The sequence below is a fragment of the Hippocampus guttulatus genome, chromosome 7 (assembly GCF_054856545.1).
Source record: "Hippocampus guttulatus isolate MCC_2025c chromosome 7, RoL_Hgut_1.0, whole genome shotgun sequence".
Classification (NCBI taxonomy): Eukaryota; Metazoa; Chordata; class Actinopteri; order Syngnathiformes; family Syngnathidae; genus Hippocampus; species Hippocampus guttulatus.
The window spans coordinates 19,502,291-19,521,770 of record NC_141267.1 but is presented as its reverse complement, the minus strand read 5'-3'; the positions used below and the strand labels follow the sequence as shown (position 1 = coordinate 19,521,770).

The 19,480-nt window shown below is 42.5% G+C and overlaps 1 protein-coding gene across 9 annotated transcripts in view; it reads left to right on the top strand.

The window, feature by feature from the left end:
- kif1aa (kinesin family member 1Aa) overlaps positions 1 to 19,032 on the top strand; it is a 31,193-nt gene extending 12,161 nt beyond the window's left edge. For 2 of the 9 annotated variants that reach the window (XM_086115392.1, XM_086115391.1), the window contains 33 exons: positions 86 to 165; positions 500 to 606; positions 684 to 764; positions 1,370 to 1,550; positions 1,617 to 1,689; positions 2,221 to 2,311; positions 2,392 to 2,540; positions 2,618 to 2,796; positions 3,340 to 3,510; positions 3,717 to 4,031; positions 5,486 to 5,604; positions 5,687 to 5,772; positions 6,051 to 6,180; positions 6,377 to 6,539; positions 6,860 to 6,950; positions 7,040 to 7,158; positions 7,564 to 7,619; positions 9,374 to 9,482; positions 9,568 to 9,634; positions 9,753 to 9,837; positions 9,915 to 10,020; positions 11,483 to 11,509; positions 12,504 to 12,530; positions 13,437 to 13,551; positions 13,625 to 13,758; positions 14,517 to 14,724; positions 14,826 to 14,990; positions 15,260 to 15,331; positions 15,392 to 15,513; positions 15,637 to 15,780; positions 15,899 to 16,091; positions 16,179 to 16,297; positions 16,995 to 19,032. In XM_086115392.1, coding sequence (XP_085971518.1) covers positions 86 to 165; positions 500 to 606; positions 684 to 764; positions 1,370 to 1,550; positions 1,617 to 1,689; positions 2,221 to 2,311; positions 2,392 to 2,540; positions 2,618 to 2,796; positions 3,340 to 3,510; positions 3,717 to 4,031; positions 5,486 to 5,604; positions 5,687 to 5,772; positions 6,051 to 6,180; positions 6,377 to 6,539; positions 6,860 to 6,950; positions 7,040 to 7,158; positions 7,564 to 7,619; positions 9,374 to 9,482; positions 9,568 to 9,634; positions 9,753 to 9,837; positions 9,915 to 10,020; positions 11,483 to 11,509; positions 12,504 to 12,530; positions 13,437 to 13,551; positions 13,625 to 13,758; positions 14,517 to 14,724; positions 14,826 to 14,990; positions 15,260 to 15,331; positions 15,392 to 15,513; positions 15,637 to 15,780; positions 15,899 to 16,091; positions 16,179 to 16,297; positions 16,995 to 17,037 — 3,927 coding nt within the window. In that variant the 3' untranslated portion in view covers positions 17,038 to 19,032. Of the gene's footprint in view, positions 1 to 85; positions 166 to 499; positions 607 to 683; positions 765 to 1,369; positions 1,551 to 1,616; positions 1,690 to 2,220; positions 2,312 to 2,391; positions 2,541 to 2,617; positions 2,797 to 3,339; positions 3,511 to 3,716; positions 4,032 to 5,485; positions 5,605 to 5,686; positions 5,773 to 6,050; positions 6,181 to 6,376; positions 6,540 to 6,859; positions 6,951 to 7,039; positions 7,159 to 7,563; positions 7,620 to 7,731; positions 7,942 to 9,373; positions 9,483 to 9,567; positions 9,635 to 9,752; positions 9,838 to 9,914; positions 10,021 to 11,482; positions 11,510 to 12,503; positions 12,531 to 13,436; positions 13,552 to 13,624; positions 13,759 to 14,516; positions 14,725 to 14,825; positions 14,991 to 15,259; positions 15,332 to 15,391; positions 15,514 to 15,636; positions 15,781 to 15,898; positions 16,092 to 16,178; positions 16,298 to 16,994 lie in introns of all 9 variants that reach the window. The other 7 variants (XM_086115400.1, XM_086115397.1, XM_086115394.1 and 4 more) reach the window with 6 other exon arrangements.
- The last annotated feature ends 448 nt before the right edge of the window (positions 19,033 to 19,480 follow it).

The following is a 19,480-nucleotide window of genomic DNA, read 5'->3' as shown; positions in this document are numbered from 1 at the left end:
ATAAAGGGATCATAAAGAGACAGACAGAAATTGACTTGTACAGACGACGAGCTCATTTTATTGTTTTGTTTTTGTATCCCCTCAGACGCCTCATCTGGTGAACCTGAATGAGGACCCGCTCATGTCCGAGTGCCTGCTCTACTACATCAAGGATGGAATCACCAGGTTAGATGCAGCCAGACTTATATTAATGATCTGCATGCTGCTTTACCAATACGAAAAAACGTCAGATCCCATAAAGGAGCCTGTTCTGGTGCATTTCCACGGCACCAGTACTTTTGTTACTTTTTCAGCAAACTACGTAACTAAAATGAGCCATGAACTGACTGACTAACCAACTAACCAACCAAGAAACTGAACAACTGTGGCTAATCACATTTTTCAGTTCATTTTCACTGACCACACCCAAGAGCGTTTACCTCCAGGCTTGTTCAATCAAGATTTCACCCTAATCGTAACTGTCTGGCAGAATGAATTAACCAAGAATTCTTTTTTTCAGGGTGGGCCGTGTGGATGCCGCAAGCCGCCAAGACATCGTACTTAGCGGCCACTTCATTAAGGATGAGCACTGCACTTTCACCAGCTCCTCTGGACCGCAGGGAGAAAGTGGGTGATCTTAGGTTAGATCCACACAGGCCTTGTTGTTGTTGTTTTACATTGTTGGGGTCTTTGTTGCCAAGTAGCCGTCGTCCTGGAGCCCTGCGAAGGAGCTGAGACCTACGTCAACGGCAAGAGAGTAACAGAGGCCACAGTCCTCAAATCAGGTCAGGAAAATGGAATCCCTTGCTATTGTTCAAAGAACATCATTACATTAAAATAGAAGTCACAATATCAATAAAATGCCAGTTTTTTAATGACTAACCAACCATCTGACTAATCAACCAAGCAACTACCTAATCAGCCAAGCGACTGACAGACTGACTAAATAAACTGACTTCCTAATTGAGTGGCTCATCACTTAACCAAGCAACTAAGTAGCCAACCATTCACAAATGAACCCATTGACTAACTTACAAGCGAAAAAACTACCTGATTAAGTGACCAACCAAGCGACCGACTGAATGACTTTTGTATTCAATGACTAACTAACTTATAAGCTGACTAACCAAGCAACTAACTCAGTAACCAACCAGTGAAAGGCTCAACCAATCCATCACTAACTGATTAACTTACTAACTGACTGGTTGACCGCCATATTAGCCAACCAGCCAACGAACTAATCGACAGATTGGCTGACTGTTTTGTTGTTCAAACTAACTGACCGACTGAATACTGTGTTTACAATCCCTATTTAGTAACATTATATCAATTTGTAGATGCACGTATGTACTCTACGTTTGCCCTGATATGGTGCTACTGTCATGTTCAGGCAATCGTATCATTTTGGGCAAGAGCCACGTGTTCCGCTTCAACCACCCCGTGCAGGCGCGGGCTGAGAGGGAGAGGACCCCATGTGCCGAGACCCCCGCGGAGCCCGTGGACTGGGCCTTTGCCCAGCGGGAGCTCCTGGAGAAGCAAGGCATTGACATGAAGCAAGAAATGGAACAGAGGTAAACAAATTGAGGACTTATTTAGATTATGGTCTGAATGCTTAAACTAACAATGTTTGCGTTTAGGCTGCAAGAGTTGGAAGATCAATATCGCAAAGAAAGAGAGGAGGCCAACAACCTGCTGGAGCAACAAAGACTGGTACGTGAGGATAAGCGGCTAACTAAAAACTACTCACAACTAGCTAATTGGCCACCCAACAAAGTAACTAACCAGCCATCTGACTAACTGACCCTTGGCTGAGAAGAAAAAACCAAGTCAACCGATTTTATGAAGTACCAATGAACCAAATAAATGACTGACTGTCAAACCAACTAGCCAACTATCTCGAACGAACCGACTGCCTGGCTCATCACCAAACTAGCCAAATTTTGCTTGACTGACCGACTGACCAACCAAATAAGCAAGCCAACCGTGTGACCAACCAACTGACTATTTGATTGACCGACCCGACCAACAAACCAACTAGCGGACAAAGTAGTTTGCGTTTTGAAAACTGCACTGCACCATACCGAGAGGTGTGTCTAATATTTTCACACTCAAAAGATAGCCCAAATTTTATTTCTCAGTATGATGATACAGAATAGCTGTGTACTAACTACTGCAAACTTTTTTTTTTGTATTGGAGCTCATTATCTTGTGAATGAAGTGTGTGGTCACATTATTTTCCAGGATTATGAGAGCAAGCTGGAGGCTCTTCAGAAGCAAGTGGATCGTTATTACCCAGAGGCTCCCGAGGAAGAGGAGGAACCAGAAGAGGAAGGTCGTAACGCATGGAGCAAATCATCGCTTGAATGTCGTGTGACTAAAAGCTGAACTTTCATGTTCTTTGCTGTCTCACAGTTCAGTGGAGCGAGCGTGAAAGAGAGCTAGCCGAGTGGAGCTTTCGCAGGTGGCGGTGCTACCAGTTCACCTCCCTACGGGACCTCCTTTGGGGCAACGCCATTTTCCTCAAGGAGGCCAATGCCATCAGTGTTGAGCTCAAGAAGAAGGCAAAAAAACGTGTGGTCGTAACGTCCACATTGTTAGCTGCCATGATGCTAACAAGCCGTTTGTTTGTGCCCGACAGGTTCAGTTCCAGTTTGTGCTGTTGACCGACACCCTCTATTCGCCGCTCCCACCCGACCTGCTTCCGCCCGAGGCCGGAAAAGAGCGTGAGAGGCGAATCTTTCCGCAAACGATCGTGGCCGTGGAGGTGCAGGATCAGAAGAATGGAGCCACTCATTATTGGACACTGGAAAAACTCAGGTCTTCAGAGGATTGTAAAATTGTGGGAATTTTCAAAGTTGCAAACTTTCCTTTTGAAGCTTTACTTTTTAATGGGGAAAGCACTGTAAAATCCTGTGAATAACACTTTCTCTTCCCCAAAAAAGATTCCTTAGTTTTATGGTATTCGTTTTTTGTCTTAGGAGCTGTCGCTTGGATCACTTTAAAACTTTTTTTTCTGCTTTGTGTTGTGAGCCAAAATTTGATGTACAAGTACACTTTAGATACACTGAAGTGGCCAAAAAATGGAGCAATTAAGGAACTGTTAATGCCCTCGCGAGTCGGGAGACACCAGGTTTTGTTGTGAGGTCTGCTTTTGACTAAACAATATATTTATGTATATAGTTGTAACGACACCTTTCCATCCTCAAATGCAGGCCGATAATATCGATTTGTTTGCCATCTTTGGACTCATGGTTTCCATCTAACAGCAACGACAAACACATGACTTCAATCAAAATGCGACTTGATTCACTCCACTTATGATAAAATAGTATTGACTGGAAAAAAAATGTGTCCTTTTAGGCAAAGACTTGATCTCATGCGAGAGATGTACGACCGTGCTGCTGAGGTTCCTCCTACCATTGCCCTTGCCTCTTCAACGGGTACAAATCCCACCACAGATGACGGTGAAGGTGCCATGACGGGCGGCGATCCTTTTTACGACCGCTTCCCATGGTTCAGATTGGTGGGCAGGTACGCTATTACCCTGTGGTAAAAATTGGAGTCATTGACCATCCCCAACATTTTTTTTTTTTTTACCCCCCCACTCCAACATCAAAGATCATCAAACATATTCTCGCCCGGTTGTTGTGCATCCCGTCCTGGTGTGGGTCCACTAACAGGCGGGGGCCGATCCATATTCAGTGTGTACTTTCTCTCTACTAACCCGCTTCTCCCAGAAACCCTCTTTTCAACGCATGCATGAGCGAGCGCATGAGCGACCCCACTCCGTCCCCCACCCTCTCCGCCTCCGAGACCACCGACTCCCCTCAGCGGGAGGCTCGCGGCAGCGGCGAGGACGACGAGTCGGAGGATCTGGACGATGATATCTTTTTGGATGAGCCAAGCTCGGAGCTGGTGGGAGAGGAGGAGGAGGAGGATGATGAGGATGATGATGAGGAGGAGGTGGAGGAGGAGCGAGAGCTGTGCCGAAGCTCCAGCGAAGGCCAGGATCCCTTTTACGACCGCTCGCCATTATTCAGTATAGTGGGAAGGTTGGTGAGGTTTACAGGGAGAGAGCGCGTGCTGATGGGCGAAACTAGCTCTTTCACGCCGAGAGGCGGGGACGCCTTTACAATGGCAGGACAAATTAATTTCGGTTTTTAAAACAGGCGGCACGGCAAGATTTTGCATAGATGATGTCAAACAACAACAAGAAATAACCGCAATATCGAATAAGCTGGATATGAAGGATGTTGAATAAATGCTCAAGTGACCTTTAATGGATAACTAGTAGCAGTTGCATGTTTGGTCTTCTTATGTAACTTGTTCAAATACTTCCTATGCAAATATCCAATGCTGGAGTCGACATTTCTGGGCTTTTATTTTGATGACAATTTCATGTCCTCAACCCCATGTTATTGCTAACAGTTGTAACGCGCTAACTCTCTTGTTACATAACAGCCGGGATGGGATCATACCAAGCAATGTCGAAGCTCAACGACCTGCTTGTGTTGCGTGTGTTTGTCACGTCTTGACATCTTTAATCATGACACCCGAAGTTGACGTCTCAAGTTGAAAGAGCTGGTTTTTCGACCTCGGCCGTCTCTTTTTAGGCATGCCAGAGCACAAGTCTTTTCATTTTTCTTTGTTTAATGACTGTATTCCTTTTCCATGACCTCCTCGTGGCCTTGCCGAGGTGTCCTTTGATTTGATTGGTCGGCTGTGGCTGAGCCGTGTTTGCACCGCCCTTACCCCGTATAATGACGATGATGATTTTTGTGTCATTTGAATGCCGTCCCCCCCCAAAAAAACATTGTTTAATTTATTTTTTTTGTCCTGAGCATGCCTTTCTTAACACCTCACCAATCTTGTCATAAGCCTGCCCCCCGCCGTCTCTCTTAGCACCCATAAATGTCTACCCCCTCAAATTGGCACGTGGGGATGTGGTGCAGTCCGACCAAGTACCTTTTTCAAAAAATCTCATCTAAATTTAGTCTATTTCTGTGAGCTGTTTATGGAAAGAAAATGGTTTTACATGTAAAAAGCTGTCAAACACTCTCCCAAACAATGTCTGGGCATTTAAACCATGATTAATGAAGAGAAGCATCACTATTATACCAGGCTGCAATTATAATTTAAATCCAGTGCAGCTCCTGGAGGCCTTTTCTTCAGCCCAGCGATGTTTTAAGGAATCAATCATTTCTGTTTTATTTTGGTTTAAAAAAAAACAAACATAATTATTCTATCAGAGTTGCTCTGCAATTCGGTGCACCCGATGGACGCACCTCAGTTTGGTAATCCCTGACCTAATGCAAGACGAATAAAATACAAAATCTTAAAATATGAAAAGTGAAAGCAGGAGTAAAGGGCAGCCATGGCCATCGCTCAAGAGCAGTCCCAGCTTGTGTTTGGTTGCTTCGCAGCTCAGTGTTCTTTGTATTGTGATTCGTCATCTTTTGCTACTTGACGTGATCATTTTGTCCTTCTCTTTCCATTTCTCATCCAGGTCATTTGTATACTTAAGCAACCTGCTCTACCCCGTTCCCCTGGTGCATCGTGTGGCCGTCGTAAGCGAGAAGGGCGACGTTAAGGGCTTCCTGCGTGTGGCAGTGCAGGCCATATCGCGTAAGGCTCACAGGACGGGTGGGGCTATGTAAAGGGAGTTGCGCACGATTGGCTCATAAATGGCAATCTTTCCACCCTCCAGCCGATGAGGATGCACCCGACTACGGATCAGGGGTGCGACAGTCAGGCACTGCCAAAATCTCTTTTGAAGATCAACAATATGAAAAGGTGCGTAAACAACACGTTACAGTATATTGTTTGCATTAGAGAGTTAGCATAGCATGTTGCATAGAGTGAAATCTCTTTACGATTTCTTTGCCGTGTGATCTAGTGGAACGAGAGCAGTGGGAGTTGTCGCTGTATTGTTGTTTCGTTTCGTAAATTACTTTGTTTTTTTTTAATGTGCTGGAAAAAGCATGTCATATCAAGCACCCTTGAAGTTTAAACAAAACCTCAATTTAAAAGCGCCTGGTACTGCAAACGACAATTTATTTTTCCCTCTTCAGTTTCAGTCTGAGTCCTGCCCAGTGGGCCTGTCACGCACTGGAATCTCCCAGGAGGAACTTCGCATCGTGGAGGGCGAGGGGCAGAGCGCAGAGACGGGGCCCTCGGCGGACGAGGTCAACAATAACACATGTGAGAATTATTGTTTTGCACATTGGAGTTCAAGGTAAGGTGGAATGAAAGCGGGTAAAGATGGGAATTCAAATTCTCATTACACATGTACAATGAAAAGAGAATTGGACCAAGGACAGAACTCTGAGGGACTCCATTATCGTGACGCATCCTGGCTGTTGACTAATGTTTGTTTATTTTTGTGCTTTGATTGCAGCTGGCAGTAATGAAGACGACTTGGCAGCAAAGTCGGGACTGGATGGGCAAGCGGATGTGACGGTGGAGCATCTGAAGATCGGGAATGTTTTCACCTTTCGTGTGACCGTGCTGCAAGCATCCAACATTTCCGCTGAGTACGCTGACATCTTCTGCCAGTTCAAGTAAGACATCTCTCCACCCTAACACACCTTGAACATTTCACAATCTTTTTTCCTATTCTCCATAGAAAATATCTGCTTTTCCCATAAAATAATTCACCTTACGAGAAAAGATTTATTTAATTTCAAGAAAAGTCAGTTATGAGTACGTGTTTTTTTCCCAAGAAAATATTTGAATATTTCTAGAAAAAAACCCACATATTTTTCAGAGTGTCCTCATCCTAAAAAAATGATTTTTAAGATTTTAAAAAAACTCTGGAAAAGTCAAATTATTATTTATTCACACCTGAATGACTTATCCGCGTGTCTTTTCTTGTGCACAGTTTCATCCACCGGCATGACGAAGCCTTCTCCACGGAACCCTTGAAGAACACGCCCCGTGGACCGCCACTGGGCTTTTACCACGTGCAGAATGTAACAACTGAGGACGATGATAATGATGATGAAGTGCCGTACCCTGTTTTACTTCAGTAGCTCGCATTATCGCTTTTGTTTCTTTTCAGATCGCCGTTGAAGTAACCAAATCGTTTGTGGACTACATCAGCACTCAACCGATTGTGTTTGAGGTGTTTGGACACTACCAGAAACAAATTTTTCTTCCTCTCTGTAAAGATATCATCAGGTAGGACTTTTTATTATCTATCAGTCGTTTAATAAAATGTTAATAAATCCATCATAATTCTAGCATTGAAGCATTAAAGCAAAGTGAAAAATATTTTGGGCATATTTTGGTAAAATTATTGACACTAAACACTCAATTGCCTCTGTTGTGAGTAAGGGGCTGATATTTGAGTTGAAACACATACAAGAAAAATATATTCTCAGAACCAAATGCTCTACCAAACTTTTCTAATTTTGCCTAATGAAAATAGGCCCAGTAGGTTAAAGCTTGCATATAAACTGAAACGCCATAGACACGCCAATGGAAATGATCAAAGATGGTAATAAGAAACGTTCAAACACTTTAGTGATAGAGTAACACCATAACACTTTAATACTGCTTTAACACCTTCTTCCTTCTTCATAGTCCACTGCGAACCTGCAGGAGACAGTTCCCCCGTGTGATGCCTTTGTCCAAACCAGGTAAAAAGAAAAGAAAAAAAAAATGAAGCACAACACGAACTGTTTTGTATATTTTGTCGTAATACTGCACCGTCGGACGCGTGTCGGTCATGTTGCTGTCGTTGCCTGTGAGCAGCGGACTCGGAGCAGAACCAGGAGAAAGCACTGGAGCTGATCCGCTATTTGGTGCCCGACAAGCTCAACGGGGCACTGGTGGACTCTCTGTCAGGCCACGCCCTCTCCGCCGCGGGCCTGGCCGCTTCCTTCCTAATGGAAGCGAACGAGCCAGCGTGGGTCGCCGTGCCCCCCTCCATTTGTTCCGTTGTTAAAGCGCAGATGCCCGGTTGGTTCACGATGATCCCAGACAATCCTGACACGAGGCCTTTTTTTAATGTCACTCACTTTGTCGACTGTTAAGAATGGGGCCCCACCGATAAGGATTTTTTGAGGCTGAGTCCGTTTACAATACTTAGAAAAATTGAATTCTGATAACTGATTACCGGTAATTGACCGATGAGTTTTTTTTAAAGTCCTTAGTTTTTACAGGAAGAATATTTGACTGATTAACAAAACTTTATTCTTTAATATTTGTTTAGCTTCAAAATAGAGAGAAAAATCTTGCCATTTTGGGCAGGGTGGTGTTTGAATGTCATTGTCTTTGTCTTAGGTTGAAATGTGAAAAAAAATAATCTTTCAAAATTTGGTGAATTTTTTGCAGATTTTAAAAGAGCTGATTTTGGAAAATTTGTGTTTTTCTCAAGAAATAACATTTTTAGAGGAAAAATGCCACCTATTACCCCTCCTAAAAATAAATAAATATAATGAATTTTGTTGTCAAGAAAGAGGTCCCCAAAAAAAAGTTGACAATTCCGAGAAATGCAGAATTTTTTTAAAAACATTTTTAAAATCAAGACTATTTCAAGATCTTTCGATTTTTGATATCGATGTTTTTTACATGACTTTTTTTTGTCTTTATGACACCGACTGTATGTGAATTGTCACTTCAATCAGGTTATGTAAGTCCAGCCTTTTTTTTGCTTCATCAATCAAACTCGAACCACCTCTAAACAGACATTATAGTTACACCTCAGCTCAAAATATCCATTTTCATTTGGAAGAAACGGCGACAGATAAGTGAAGTGACATGAAAACTTTGTTTGATGTGTCAGGTGTGTTTACTCTTCCCTGCTCTTCCTTCCTCTGGACCACACGGACTTTGTTCATTGGCTCATAACTTACATTGAAGATCTATATTTGTGGTCATATATGATGAATTCCACAACATAGGATACACCTCACAAAGTGTAATACGTTTTCGTAGCACTGCAAACTGCAAACACAATAAGATGTAGTGTTCAATTCATACCTTCTTTGACAATGGCAATCACTCGTGATTATTCAGGTGTACCTAATGATGTGTCTGTCCAGTGAAGTTTTGCTTTTTTTGAGTCCTCTGTTTTCATTTTCACAGACCAAAACCTAGTGTTTTGAGTTTTCTGGTGTCAGAAATATTACAAGCAAAAAAAATGTATCATACTTTTAGCTTATAAGGCACGTTTCATTTGAAAGAAAACTCTCAAGTGCTGCACAGATAAGGATAAAGTCATAATTGTGTTATGACAATAGTGTGCAAATGTTATTTTCTCTTCATCCCTCCATAATAGCTTTCCTGTCTTCTTCCCTCTCTTGCTCCCACTTTGGACGAGCTGGCATGACTTCCTGTCTAACCCTAGCCCGTTCAACTTCCTGTCTAATCGGCTCTGTTTCCTGTTTAGTGCCGGCCACCAAGCTGACGGCGATGGCACGCCCGCAGGTAGGACCGTACCACTGCAAGTACGACCTGATGGTTTTCTTTGAGATCTGTGAGCTGGAAGCCAACGGAGAGTAAGTAGCGTGTATCCTGCTAGGGTCTCTTCAAAATAAATTAAATGACTGTGTTTTTATTTTTTTTGGTTTGTTTGTTTTCCAGCTACCTTCCTGCTGTGGTGGACCACAGAGGAGGAATGCCTTGTCACGGCACCTTCCTCCTGCACCAGGTCGGTCCCTTTTGTTAAATCCACCAAAAAGTTTCAAGCACTCCTTCACACTTTTATGTCAAATAAGTTTTGTTATTTTGTAACCTAAGTTACAAAAAAATGTGTCTTTGTTATGCAGGGCCTCCAGAGGAGAATCACCGTCACCATCGTGCACGAGTCTGGTGGCGACATCGATTGGAGAGATGTGCGTGAGCTTGTTGTCGGTACGTTGTGGCTAGATCGTACATTTGTGCGTTCATCTTTTTGTATCGTCTCATCGTTGCACTCGTTTTTACGCTAGGACGTCTCCGCAACACTCTGGAATCTGACGAGAGCATCGTGGACCCCAACATTCTGTCCCTTAACATCTTGTCCGCCGGCTACGTCAGGCCCTTGCACGATGACAGGTATACTTGGCCAATCAGGCCAAAGGGCATACTAGTGCATGGACCTGAAGCTTAATTTGAAGGCTATTTAATAAATGCTCACAAGGCTTTTCATACAAGCATACGACAACTTGACGATGCATGTTCAACTGAGAGGAGCTGCTATGCAAAATGGTCGCCGCGACTTGATGCCACGCTAGCTGTGCGAGCTTCCGATGTTTGTCATTTCACTTTTTGTTGTGGCACGCCTGTCGTCCCGTTCCGTCGTCATGCATCATATCAACTAACCGAAGAATTAACCTGCTTGATGCAGACTTCAATAGCCAAGCGCTCATTTTGTTTCTTTATTTTTTTATTATTCTTTTTTTTTTTTATGTCACTAGTTTTGTAGTTACTTTATTGTTACGTAGACATTAGGTCACACGGGAGGGGTGGGGGGAACGGAACATTTTGTAAATACTGTAAAGGTGTGATGTTCTGAGAAGTTGAAAGAGTTGAATTTTTTTGGTTTGGAAAAAATGCGGTTCTGTAATTTTTTTAAATCGAAAAAGTCATTTTTTAAATGTATCATTATTTTTAGCTGATCATTCATATTTTTAAATCATAAATTTCTAATGTTTTGAAATAGAAAAATACAATTATTAAAATAATAAAATTATTTTGATAAAAATAGTCAAATTTTATAGAAAAAGTCAACATTTTTGAGAGAATTAATCATGGTTTTTTTTCAATAGAAAAGCTCATATTGAGTCACTAATATATTATAGGAAAAAGAATATTCCATGATGTATATATATATTTTGAAATTATTTTTGAAAATCATGAATTTCCCAGTAAATGGATAGAAACTAAAAAAAAGTTGTTGCAAGAGCCTTAATATTTTATGGAACAAAGCGATAATTTTTCAGTGGGAAAAAAAAATCATGAAACGGAAACATTATGTACACTAAATTTGGCCTTGCTAACATTGTCTGAGGCGTTGCATATTTTTGTCATTATCATTTTTACGATAGAAATCACACTACCGTGTCATTTGATGTGATTCCATGCCAGGAAGTAACACAACATGCAGCACATTCACATTTCCTTTGTTGCGTAATAGCGGTTTTTCTGATCATGCCTCGAGCCCAGCAAGCTACTCTTAACATTTATTCCCCACAAAATGTCAGTGAATGTTTTATATTTGACTTCCATGTTACATGCAAGACTGTGAAAAGTGTTTACAGTGTGTCGAGCATATTGAACAATTCAAGCTCATTTCAAGTTATGATTTTTGATAGTGGGGAAATTTTGTTGATTTGCCAAGCAACCTGCGAGCCTGGCCTGCACCGGCTGCCGTTAAGTAACCTGTCTTCGGTCCTTTACGTTGCTGTGCATTGAGAAACTAACATGGAATACTTGAATGGCTGCTAACGATTTTCTCCCTCCAGTCCAGTAATGGAATGTTTTTTTTGTTTTGTTTTTTTTGTTTTGCTTTTTGCAGACAGTTTCTTGATTCAGACATGCCTAGGTATATTTTATTTTATTTGTCAATTATGAACAGTGAACCCTCGTTTATTGCAGGTGATAATGTTCAAAATAAGGTGTGAAGTGTGCTTACTATTGATTCGGCTCGGTTCACCAAAAATTGTACGCGTACTGTAAAAGTAAGAAGTAATTCTCCAGATAATGACTTGAGTAAGAGTAAGTATTCAGTGATTAAAAATGACTTTAAGTTCCGACTAACGAGTGAGAAACTTCTGATTTATTATTTTATTCACCTCATGTCAAATAAACAAAACTGACACTAAGCTGTCAAAATTCATCCATTGACGAGCAATATCATTATTTTGTATATCACAAATGTGTACACCCTATAAATAAATGAATTAATCCATGTGTTAATAAATTGATTAATTCATTAATGTGACACGTAAACATTGTTGGAATAGCGGGGGTGCGAAAGATGACCCGCGATATAACGTCGGTTCACTGTATCATATTTTGCGCCTTCATCCTTTCACGTGTGTCTTCACGGCCATTTCTTCATCAGCTCCAAGTGTCGCTTCGCTGTTTGTTCTTTGTTCTCTTCAATCTTTGAATGATGTATGTCTGCATGGCCCGGCTTTGCAAGTGGGGATCGGGGAGGAGGATGTACATGTGACCCAGCAGTTTTCAGCCCCCACAAAATACATGCAATCTCAATGAGACAAAAATTGGGTTTGACATTTCATAACCCTTAAACCGTATTTTCTACAAACAATGTTTGTACTCAATTTTCACTGTTGGTGAACTTTGTCCTGTTCATCTGTGAAGTGGGTGTAGAGCACAATTGCGCATGCACAAGTCAATAATCTATGGCATGATGGGGGGGATTTAAAAAAAAAAAATATATATATATATATATATATATATATATATATATGAGAGAATCACTTCTGGGACTAGTAGCGTATGCAGCCCACTTCCTGTCTCTCAACCTCTCTCACTCTTCCTCTTCCTCTGTCATCTCTTCTTCCTCACAGCATCTCCCGTCGGGGACTTGATCCGAGGTATTGATGCTCTGCCTCACTCGTCTATGGAAAGCCTTAATCATTTGGATCCATGTACTAAGTACATTCTTTGTCCTCACTCGTTGCGCAGCTAGTGTACATGTTACCAGTGAGGGAAAACTGTTCTACTCGTTAAAATCTAGTGCTTTGCGTGTCGTACTCATAGCAGGCAGACGTCAACTAGTGCAGAGTTTTGCCTCACTAGTAACTAGTTGTTCTAATAGTGCGCCAAAATTGTGCTGTATTAGTGAAGACAATATTTCCACAGTACCTTGCATACTAGTAAATAGACCTTAAGATCGCTATTAAGGATATTGAATAAATGGTCAGCTTGGTTTCTTCAAGTTGTTTCTCCAAAATTCTTGATATTTACTTGTGAGGAGAAACTGTGCTTAATAGTACTACTCCTGGCATTATAAAATTCCTATTGTATACATTTAGGCCTTACCTAGTCGTAATAGTCGCATACAGATGTCAAATTGCAATACTACTGGCGAGTAGATGTCAAGTAGCACGTCGAAGTGTTACGAGTGCAGCACACTTATTTGTTCGTAAGGTTTCATTGCATGCTAGGAGGCCAAAAGTGGCGCTAGTCATGGATAAAAATATGACGAGTAATGTCATACACGTTCAGTCAACTTGTCTGCCTATGCCGTTCTATTAGTGCATAGAGTTGTCTTTCGAGTGAGGAAAAAGAGCGTACTAGTACATGGACCTTAAGTTGGATGTGGAAAAATTGCTCAAACGGCTTTCCGTGCGCATATTCATCGGTGCTTCATCTCAGCCAATCAAGCATGCTATCATCGTTTCTTCACCACTTGCACCAACTTACCGGTAGCATCTGTGCACTTCTCGTATTGATTGTTGTCCGTGTGTGCCTCTGTGGCGGCGACTGGTTGCCCCCAGGACGTTCTACCGCTTCGAGGCGGCGTGGGACAGCTCCATGCACAACTCTCTGCTCCTCAACCGAGTCACGCCCCACGGCGAGAAGATCTACATGACGCTCTCGGCGTACTTAGAGGTGACCCTTGAGGAACCAGTCATGTGGATGATGGACGCGGATGTTGACAGGATCGCATCATCATGTCTTCCAGCTGGAGAAATGCACGCAGCCGGCGGTGGTGACCAAAGACGTGTGCATGGTCTTCTACTCTCGCGACACCAAACTATCCGCCTCGCGTTCCATTCGCAATCTTTTCGGCACCGGGAGCCTGAGAGCGGCCGATGGGTGAGTTTTACTCAAACTCCTCGCTCAAACCGAAAAGAACTTACCGCCCACACACGCACACACACACACACACACACACACACAAACAAAAAAAAATCTGTCACCTCACAGGAAAAACTCTCACACTTACCAAAAACTCTCTTACCTGCAAACCAAATACCTCTCATGCACATTAAGCCTGTCACGTTGTTAAAAACACTCAAATTTTACTGAGGGAGTCAGAAATTGTGTGAAAGATTGCTCAAAACGGAAAACCCTCTCCCTTGAGAGTCAAATTGAGAGAGCGAATCGAAGCTACCTGTAATCTCAAACAGTCGCAAAAAACTCTCACCCACCAAAAATCTCACACACCAACATAACTCTGACACACGCCCCTTTGACACAAAAACTCCCCCCAAAATAGCTTACACCCACCTAAAATCCACTCTCACACCCACACCAAAAACTCACTGAACACAAAAAACATTTCATCACACATATACCAGCTCTCGCTCTGTCTTCCCACAGACGCACACTAAAACACCTCTCACACATATGTGTGCTCCTCTTCACATCAAACCCTCTTAATAAAACAAAAATAATAAATCTTGAACTAATTAAATGAAAAAGCAATAATGTGAAACCTTCTTTGCCAGATTCGGATTGTGTGTAAATCAGGTGAAACGTAAAAATGGAAGCATTCGCAATTTTTGTTGTTGTTGTTGTAAATGTTATTTTTGACGTCTCACATCTTCATCATCTTCTCCTTCCGCCACAAGAAATCGTGTGACGGGCGTGTACGAGTTGAGCCTGTGCAACCTGGCGGATGCGGGAAGTCCGGGCATGCAGCGGCGCAGGCGGCGAGTGCTCGACACGTCAGTAGCGTACGTCCGCGGCGAGGAGAACCTGGCCGGGTGGAGGCCTCGCAGCGACAGCCTCATCCTGGAGCACCAGTGGGAGCTCGACAAGCTCAGCTTGCTTCAGGATGTGAGCGACCTCATCTTGTTTTTGGGTCACGTCGCCACCGAAGGGGACCAGTGAGGGCCAAATGTAAGAAATCTCATTTTTTGTTTGTTTTTGGCCATCAGGTGGAGAAGACCAAACATTTCTTGTTGCTGCGGGAGAAGCTTGAGTCCACCTTACTGCTGGCGGGTCGGGGGTCTCAGCAGCCAGCGGAGGAGGAGTCCGAAGACCCGGAAGTTTGCACGGCATCAGACATCACCACCGACAGACAACGGGAGCTCGCCACCAAGGTTGACTGCGTTCCCACTTCTCTGAATGTATAAAATGCAGTGAATGTGGTGAAATTGACCCCACCCACACACTTAAAACACATTCATTGAAGCATACACAAACTTATCAGTGTACACTTTTTGAAGTGAAACCAATGCTGAAAATGAAAAAAATACAATTTTAAAATAAATGAAATGCTGTAATTAGAAATTACAATACTGACTGACATGCAACATTTTGGAATCGTTTATAAACTTACAAAACCAATCGTGCATTTTTGTCCGCATAGTGTCTGCGGCTGCTCACTCACTCCTTCGACAGAGAGTACACTCACGTTTGCGTCAGCGCCAGTGAAAGCAAGGTACTCCCTGTTCTTTCTTTGACGGTAACCCAAACGCAACAAAACTAATCGTTGTCTCAGATCTCGCAGATGTCTGTCACCACGCTGAGAGACTCGGCCTCCATCTCCACCCTCAACACCATCACGCCCTCGTCCACCTGCCCTTCCCTGGTGGAGGGTTGCTACGGCAACACAGATCTCAGGTCAATCCTCAATATGTCACTTTTTGTTGTAAATTAGCAGTTATTCGCGGATCATACCATGAAGTTGAAAACAATAAATATGATGGAATTATTTTTTACAAATAAATAAATACAATTTTGTAGACCTCCTGCTCCTCGCTCCCGTGCCGTCAGTCCGAGTCCCGACGCGCAGCCGGATGCCGATGCCAAAAAGTGCGCGAGCGCAAGCTCAGAAGGGAAACCTCGCATCCGTAGATTCGTTCCCGATATCCAAGAGATCCGAGTCAGGTGAGTTGCCGGATCGAAGAAAACATAATGCCTGTGGAAGTCTACAAACCAAACAATGAGCTCATAGCTGACACAAACATACCTAGATGGAGGTAATAACAGTGTTCCCTCCTCGCAGCCCCATTGTGTCCAAAAAGGGTTACCTTCACTTCCTGGAGCCGCACACCAACGGCTGGGTGAAGCGCTACGTGGTGGTGCGCCGGCCGTACGTCTACATCTACAACACGGAGCGTGATGCCGTAGAGCGAGCCATTCTCAACCTGTCCTCGGCGCAGGTGGAGTACAGCGAAGACCAGCAGGCCATGCTCAAGGTGCGACCCGTTGTCTCCCTATTGATTAGTGATAGACACCCAACCAGCTTCTAACAGTTTCTTTTCTTTTTTTTTTCTCTCCGATAGACCCCCAACACGTTTGCCGTGTGCACGGAGCACCGTGGAATATTGCTTCAAGCCACAAGTGACAAAGATATGCACGACTGGCTCTATGCCTTCAATCCTCTCCTGGCAGGGACTATCAGGTATTGCGTTGAATGCTAACGTTTGGCGTGCTAACAGACAGCAAGATAGCAGTATCAGTTGAGAAAGCCCTGATTAATAAAGATTTTACATCCCAGCCCTATAATTACAATAACAAACAGTTGATCAAATGGTAAAATGAGAGCTAAATATCATCAAATGCAGACATACAGCAAGATATCAACTTAATTTGAAAACATGACAGTTGATCAAGGGCTGGCATTTTAGCTAAATATGCTAACATGTTTGCTAATAATGCTAACATGCTGACATTCAGCAAGATATCAATCCAAATAGAGAAAGATCCACGAGGTTCTCTCTTTAGTTGGTAACTATTACAAATGAGGATTATTAAAATGCTTACATTCCAGACAAAATGCTAACATGCTAGTTGGCACATTAGCTACAAAATAACCAGAGTAGACAAAGCGCTAAGGCAAGTGAATAAGGATCTTGTGTCCCTCTTTGTCATTGGGTACTATTACAAATGATGATTAAGAAAATGGTAACATTGTAGATATGATGCTAACGCGCTAGTAGTTGTCATGCTAACATTCAGAAACATAGTACCTTAAATGGACAAAGTGCTAAGGCCTTACAACCCACCCTGTAGTCGGGTCAATTAAAAGATGAGTGAGGTAAAAGAATGCTCGCATGCGAGATGAAATACTAACGTGCTATTTGGCCTCTGCCCCTCAGATCCAAGTTGTCCAGAAGACGAGTGGGACAGATGAGGATGTAATGGAAAAGACTTGAGATGTATATAGACTACCGACCCCTCTCCCTTTCCACCCCGCCGGCGCCATCTTCCTTCCCCCAGTTAGCGTTACTCTACGCCATCTTGTGTCAGGATTTTTCTAATCAGTCTGGTAGTCAGATTCCAAACGTGTGTGGTGATGTCATGTAGTCGTGTCAGTGGCGCATCCGATCTTATACATACAACACATTACCTACTGTACGTGTGTGCGTACGCATGTGCGTGGACATGCAGCAAGAAAGAAATTGTGAGTTTGGGCAAAAGTATTGGGACATTGGCCAAGTCAAAACTGGAATTGGGACAAAAAGTACTAAGAAACCCAAGAAGGAAGACAATTTGAGATTTGCAAAAGTATTGGTGTTTAAACAAAGGTATGGTGATGACCATGAAGTACCGTCACAAAAATTATTGGGATACCCAGGTTAGAAAAATTGGCAAATGTATTGGGATATCTGCCAGATGCGTAAGTTTGGACAGAAGCACTGGGACACCAATAGAAATGAAAACTGTTTGAAAATGTTGACAAAATATTGCAACATTAGCAAAAGTATGTTGGAATTCGTCTTGGTTTGGCAATTTTTTTGTTTTCCATCGAGCCAAATTTTTATGGACTGAAAATGACCTTCCTCCAACACATAACGATGAACGAGTGTGTCCTAATACTTTTGTCTCTCTAAAAATGCACCTCTTGAACAGCTATCTTTTTTTTGTTGTTGTTGTTGTCATTTCTCCGACAAACTTTCTCACACGCTGCCTTCCATGTTTGCACATCTGCACTCGCGTAACACAACAGCGACGCCACGTTCATCCTCACATTTTGAAACTTCCGCTATGGCTTTATTTATTTTTGTATTTATTTCCATGTGCATGTATGTATTCATGGACAAAGACGTTTACAGTGTATTTGTAAAGTGGTGCAATGTGTGCACACGGCACTTTGTAAGACGCTCCCTCCCACGATGTTGTTTTGAAAAGAATAACGCAAACACACTTTACTTGAATGAATCCCCTCCACTCCTTTAAGTTGTCAGGCCAGTAGGAAGTAATATGAAATCCTAAATAGATATACTTAAGTGCATATAGATGACATCGTGCCTCACGGTTGCGTTCTATCGGACAACCTTCACGCTGCTATTTGTGCTCTTCATCCCGACATCATGATTATTATGTATTATCATCTACACAATGTCTCCACTTTAACCCTTTCAGGGACAGCGGTTATGACAGTGGACAGTTTATCATGTTATCAGGTTAAAGGTTATGATTATTGGTGCATGTAACAGGTTCTGCTGTACTTTACTTAGCCGACACAAGTGATCCCAGCCTAATTCAAACTTGAAATGTAAGATTTTTCTTTTCAATTTTTCACTTCCCAGGTGAGGTGAGTTGTGCGTCAGGTCAGCCAACCTGAGTGCACGCTTACAAAAAAAAATCCTTTTCATTCTCACAAAATGGTCTCAGAATTTTTACACAAACTGTGTGTCACAGGCTCCAGCCAAAGTTGTTGTAGTCATTCAACACTGAATGTACAAACCACATTTTTAAGCTCCTTCCACTCCTTAAGTGCTTGTGTGTGCGTGTGCTCCCATTTGACCTCACGCACTTCAAGACGTGTACTACTGTGTGTTGATGTGTGTGCGGCACCACTGTTGTTTATTAAAACACACGACCCTTGACCGTCATTTTCTATCACCTTCGGCTCTGAATGGGAAAAGGCCATTTTTGTGCTTCCACATTTCTTTTTTCCCGCTTTCTCGAAAAAACAACGACATCGCATTGTATATACTGAACATGATTGCTGTGAACGGTGTGTATCAAACATTAGGGGGCCGAGCTCTTACTGTCAATGGGCTATTGGAATTCATTCAGTGTGTCTTTTTTTCCGAGTGTCGGAGTAAAGCGTCCAAATATTTGTGCGTGTGTGTTTGCACCGAAACACATTATCATATGTGGAATAAAAATAAAATAACAATGATGCAACATGTCGATGGTCTCGGTTATTTTTAGACACTGAATAGCTGTGTGTGTTTTTTGGTTTTATGAAGGTTAAACGGCGTCTTGAGAAGACAATAGTGATTCTCAGTGTTGTTCTGGTATTGCGCGAGCGCGCTCTAGTGGTACGTGAAACAATCACTACTGTACGAAGTACATTTCGGTTCTTTGAGAACAATACATTTGTTTGACTTTTAGGAATTTAAACTTATTCGGATATGGTTTTATTTAATTAAAAAACTACTGATATAAATACTAGTAGCGGTACAGTACCTCTAGTATTACATGTACTAAGTTTATCTTATTTATCAAACCCGGCAATAAAGTACAGTATTTCATTTATGTAAGTTGCCAGGTTCAGACATTAACGCCCAATCCCACGGCTACGTACATCGTTTTCTCATTATTCTGTTTCTAAAGGATTATACACCGCTCA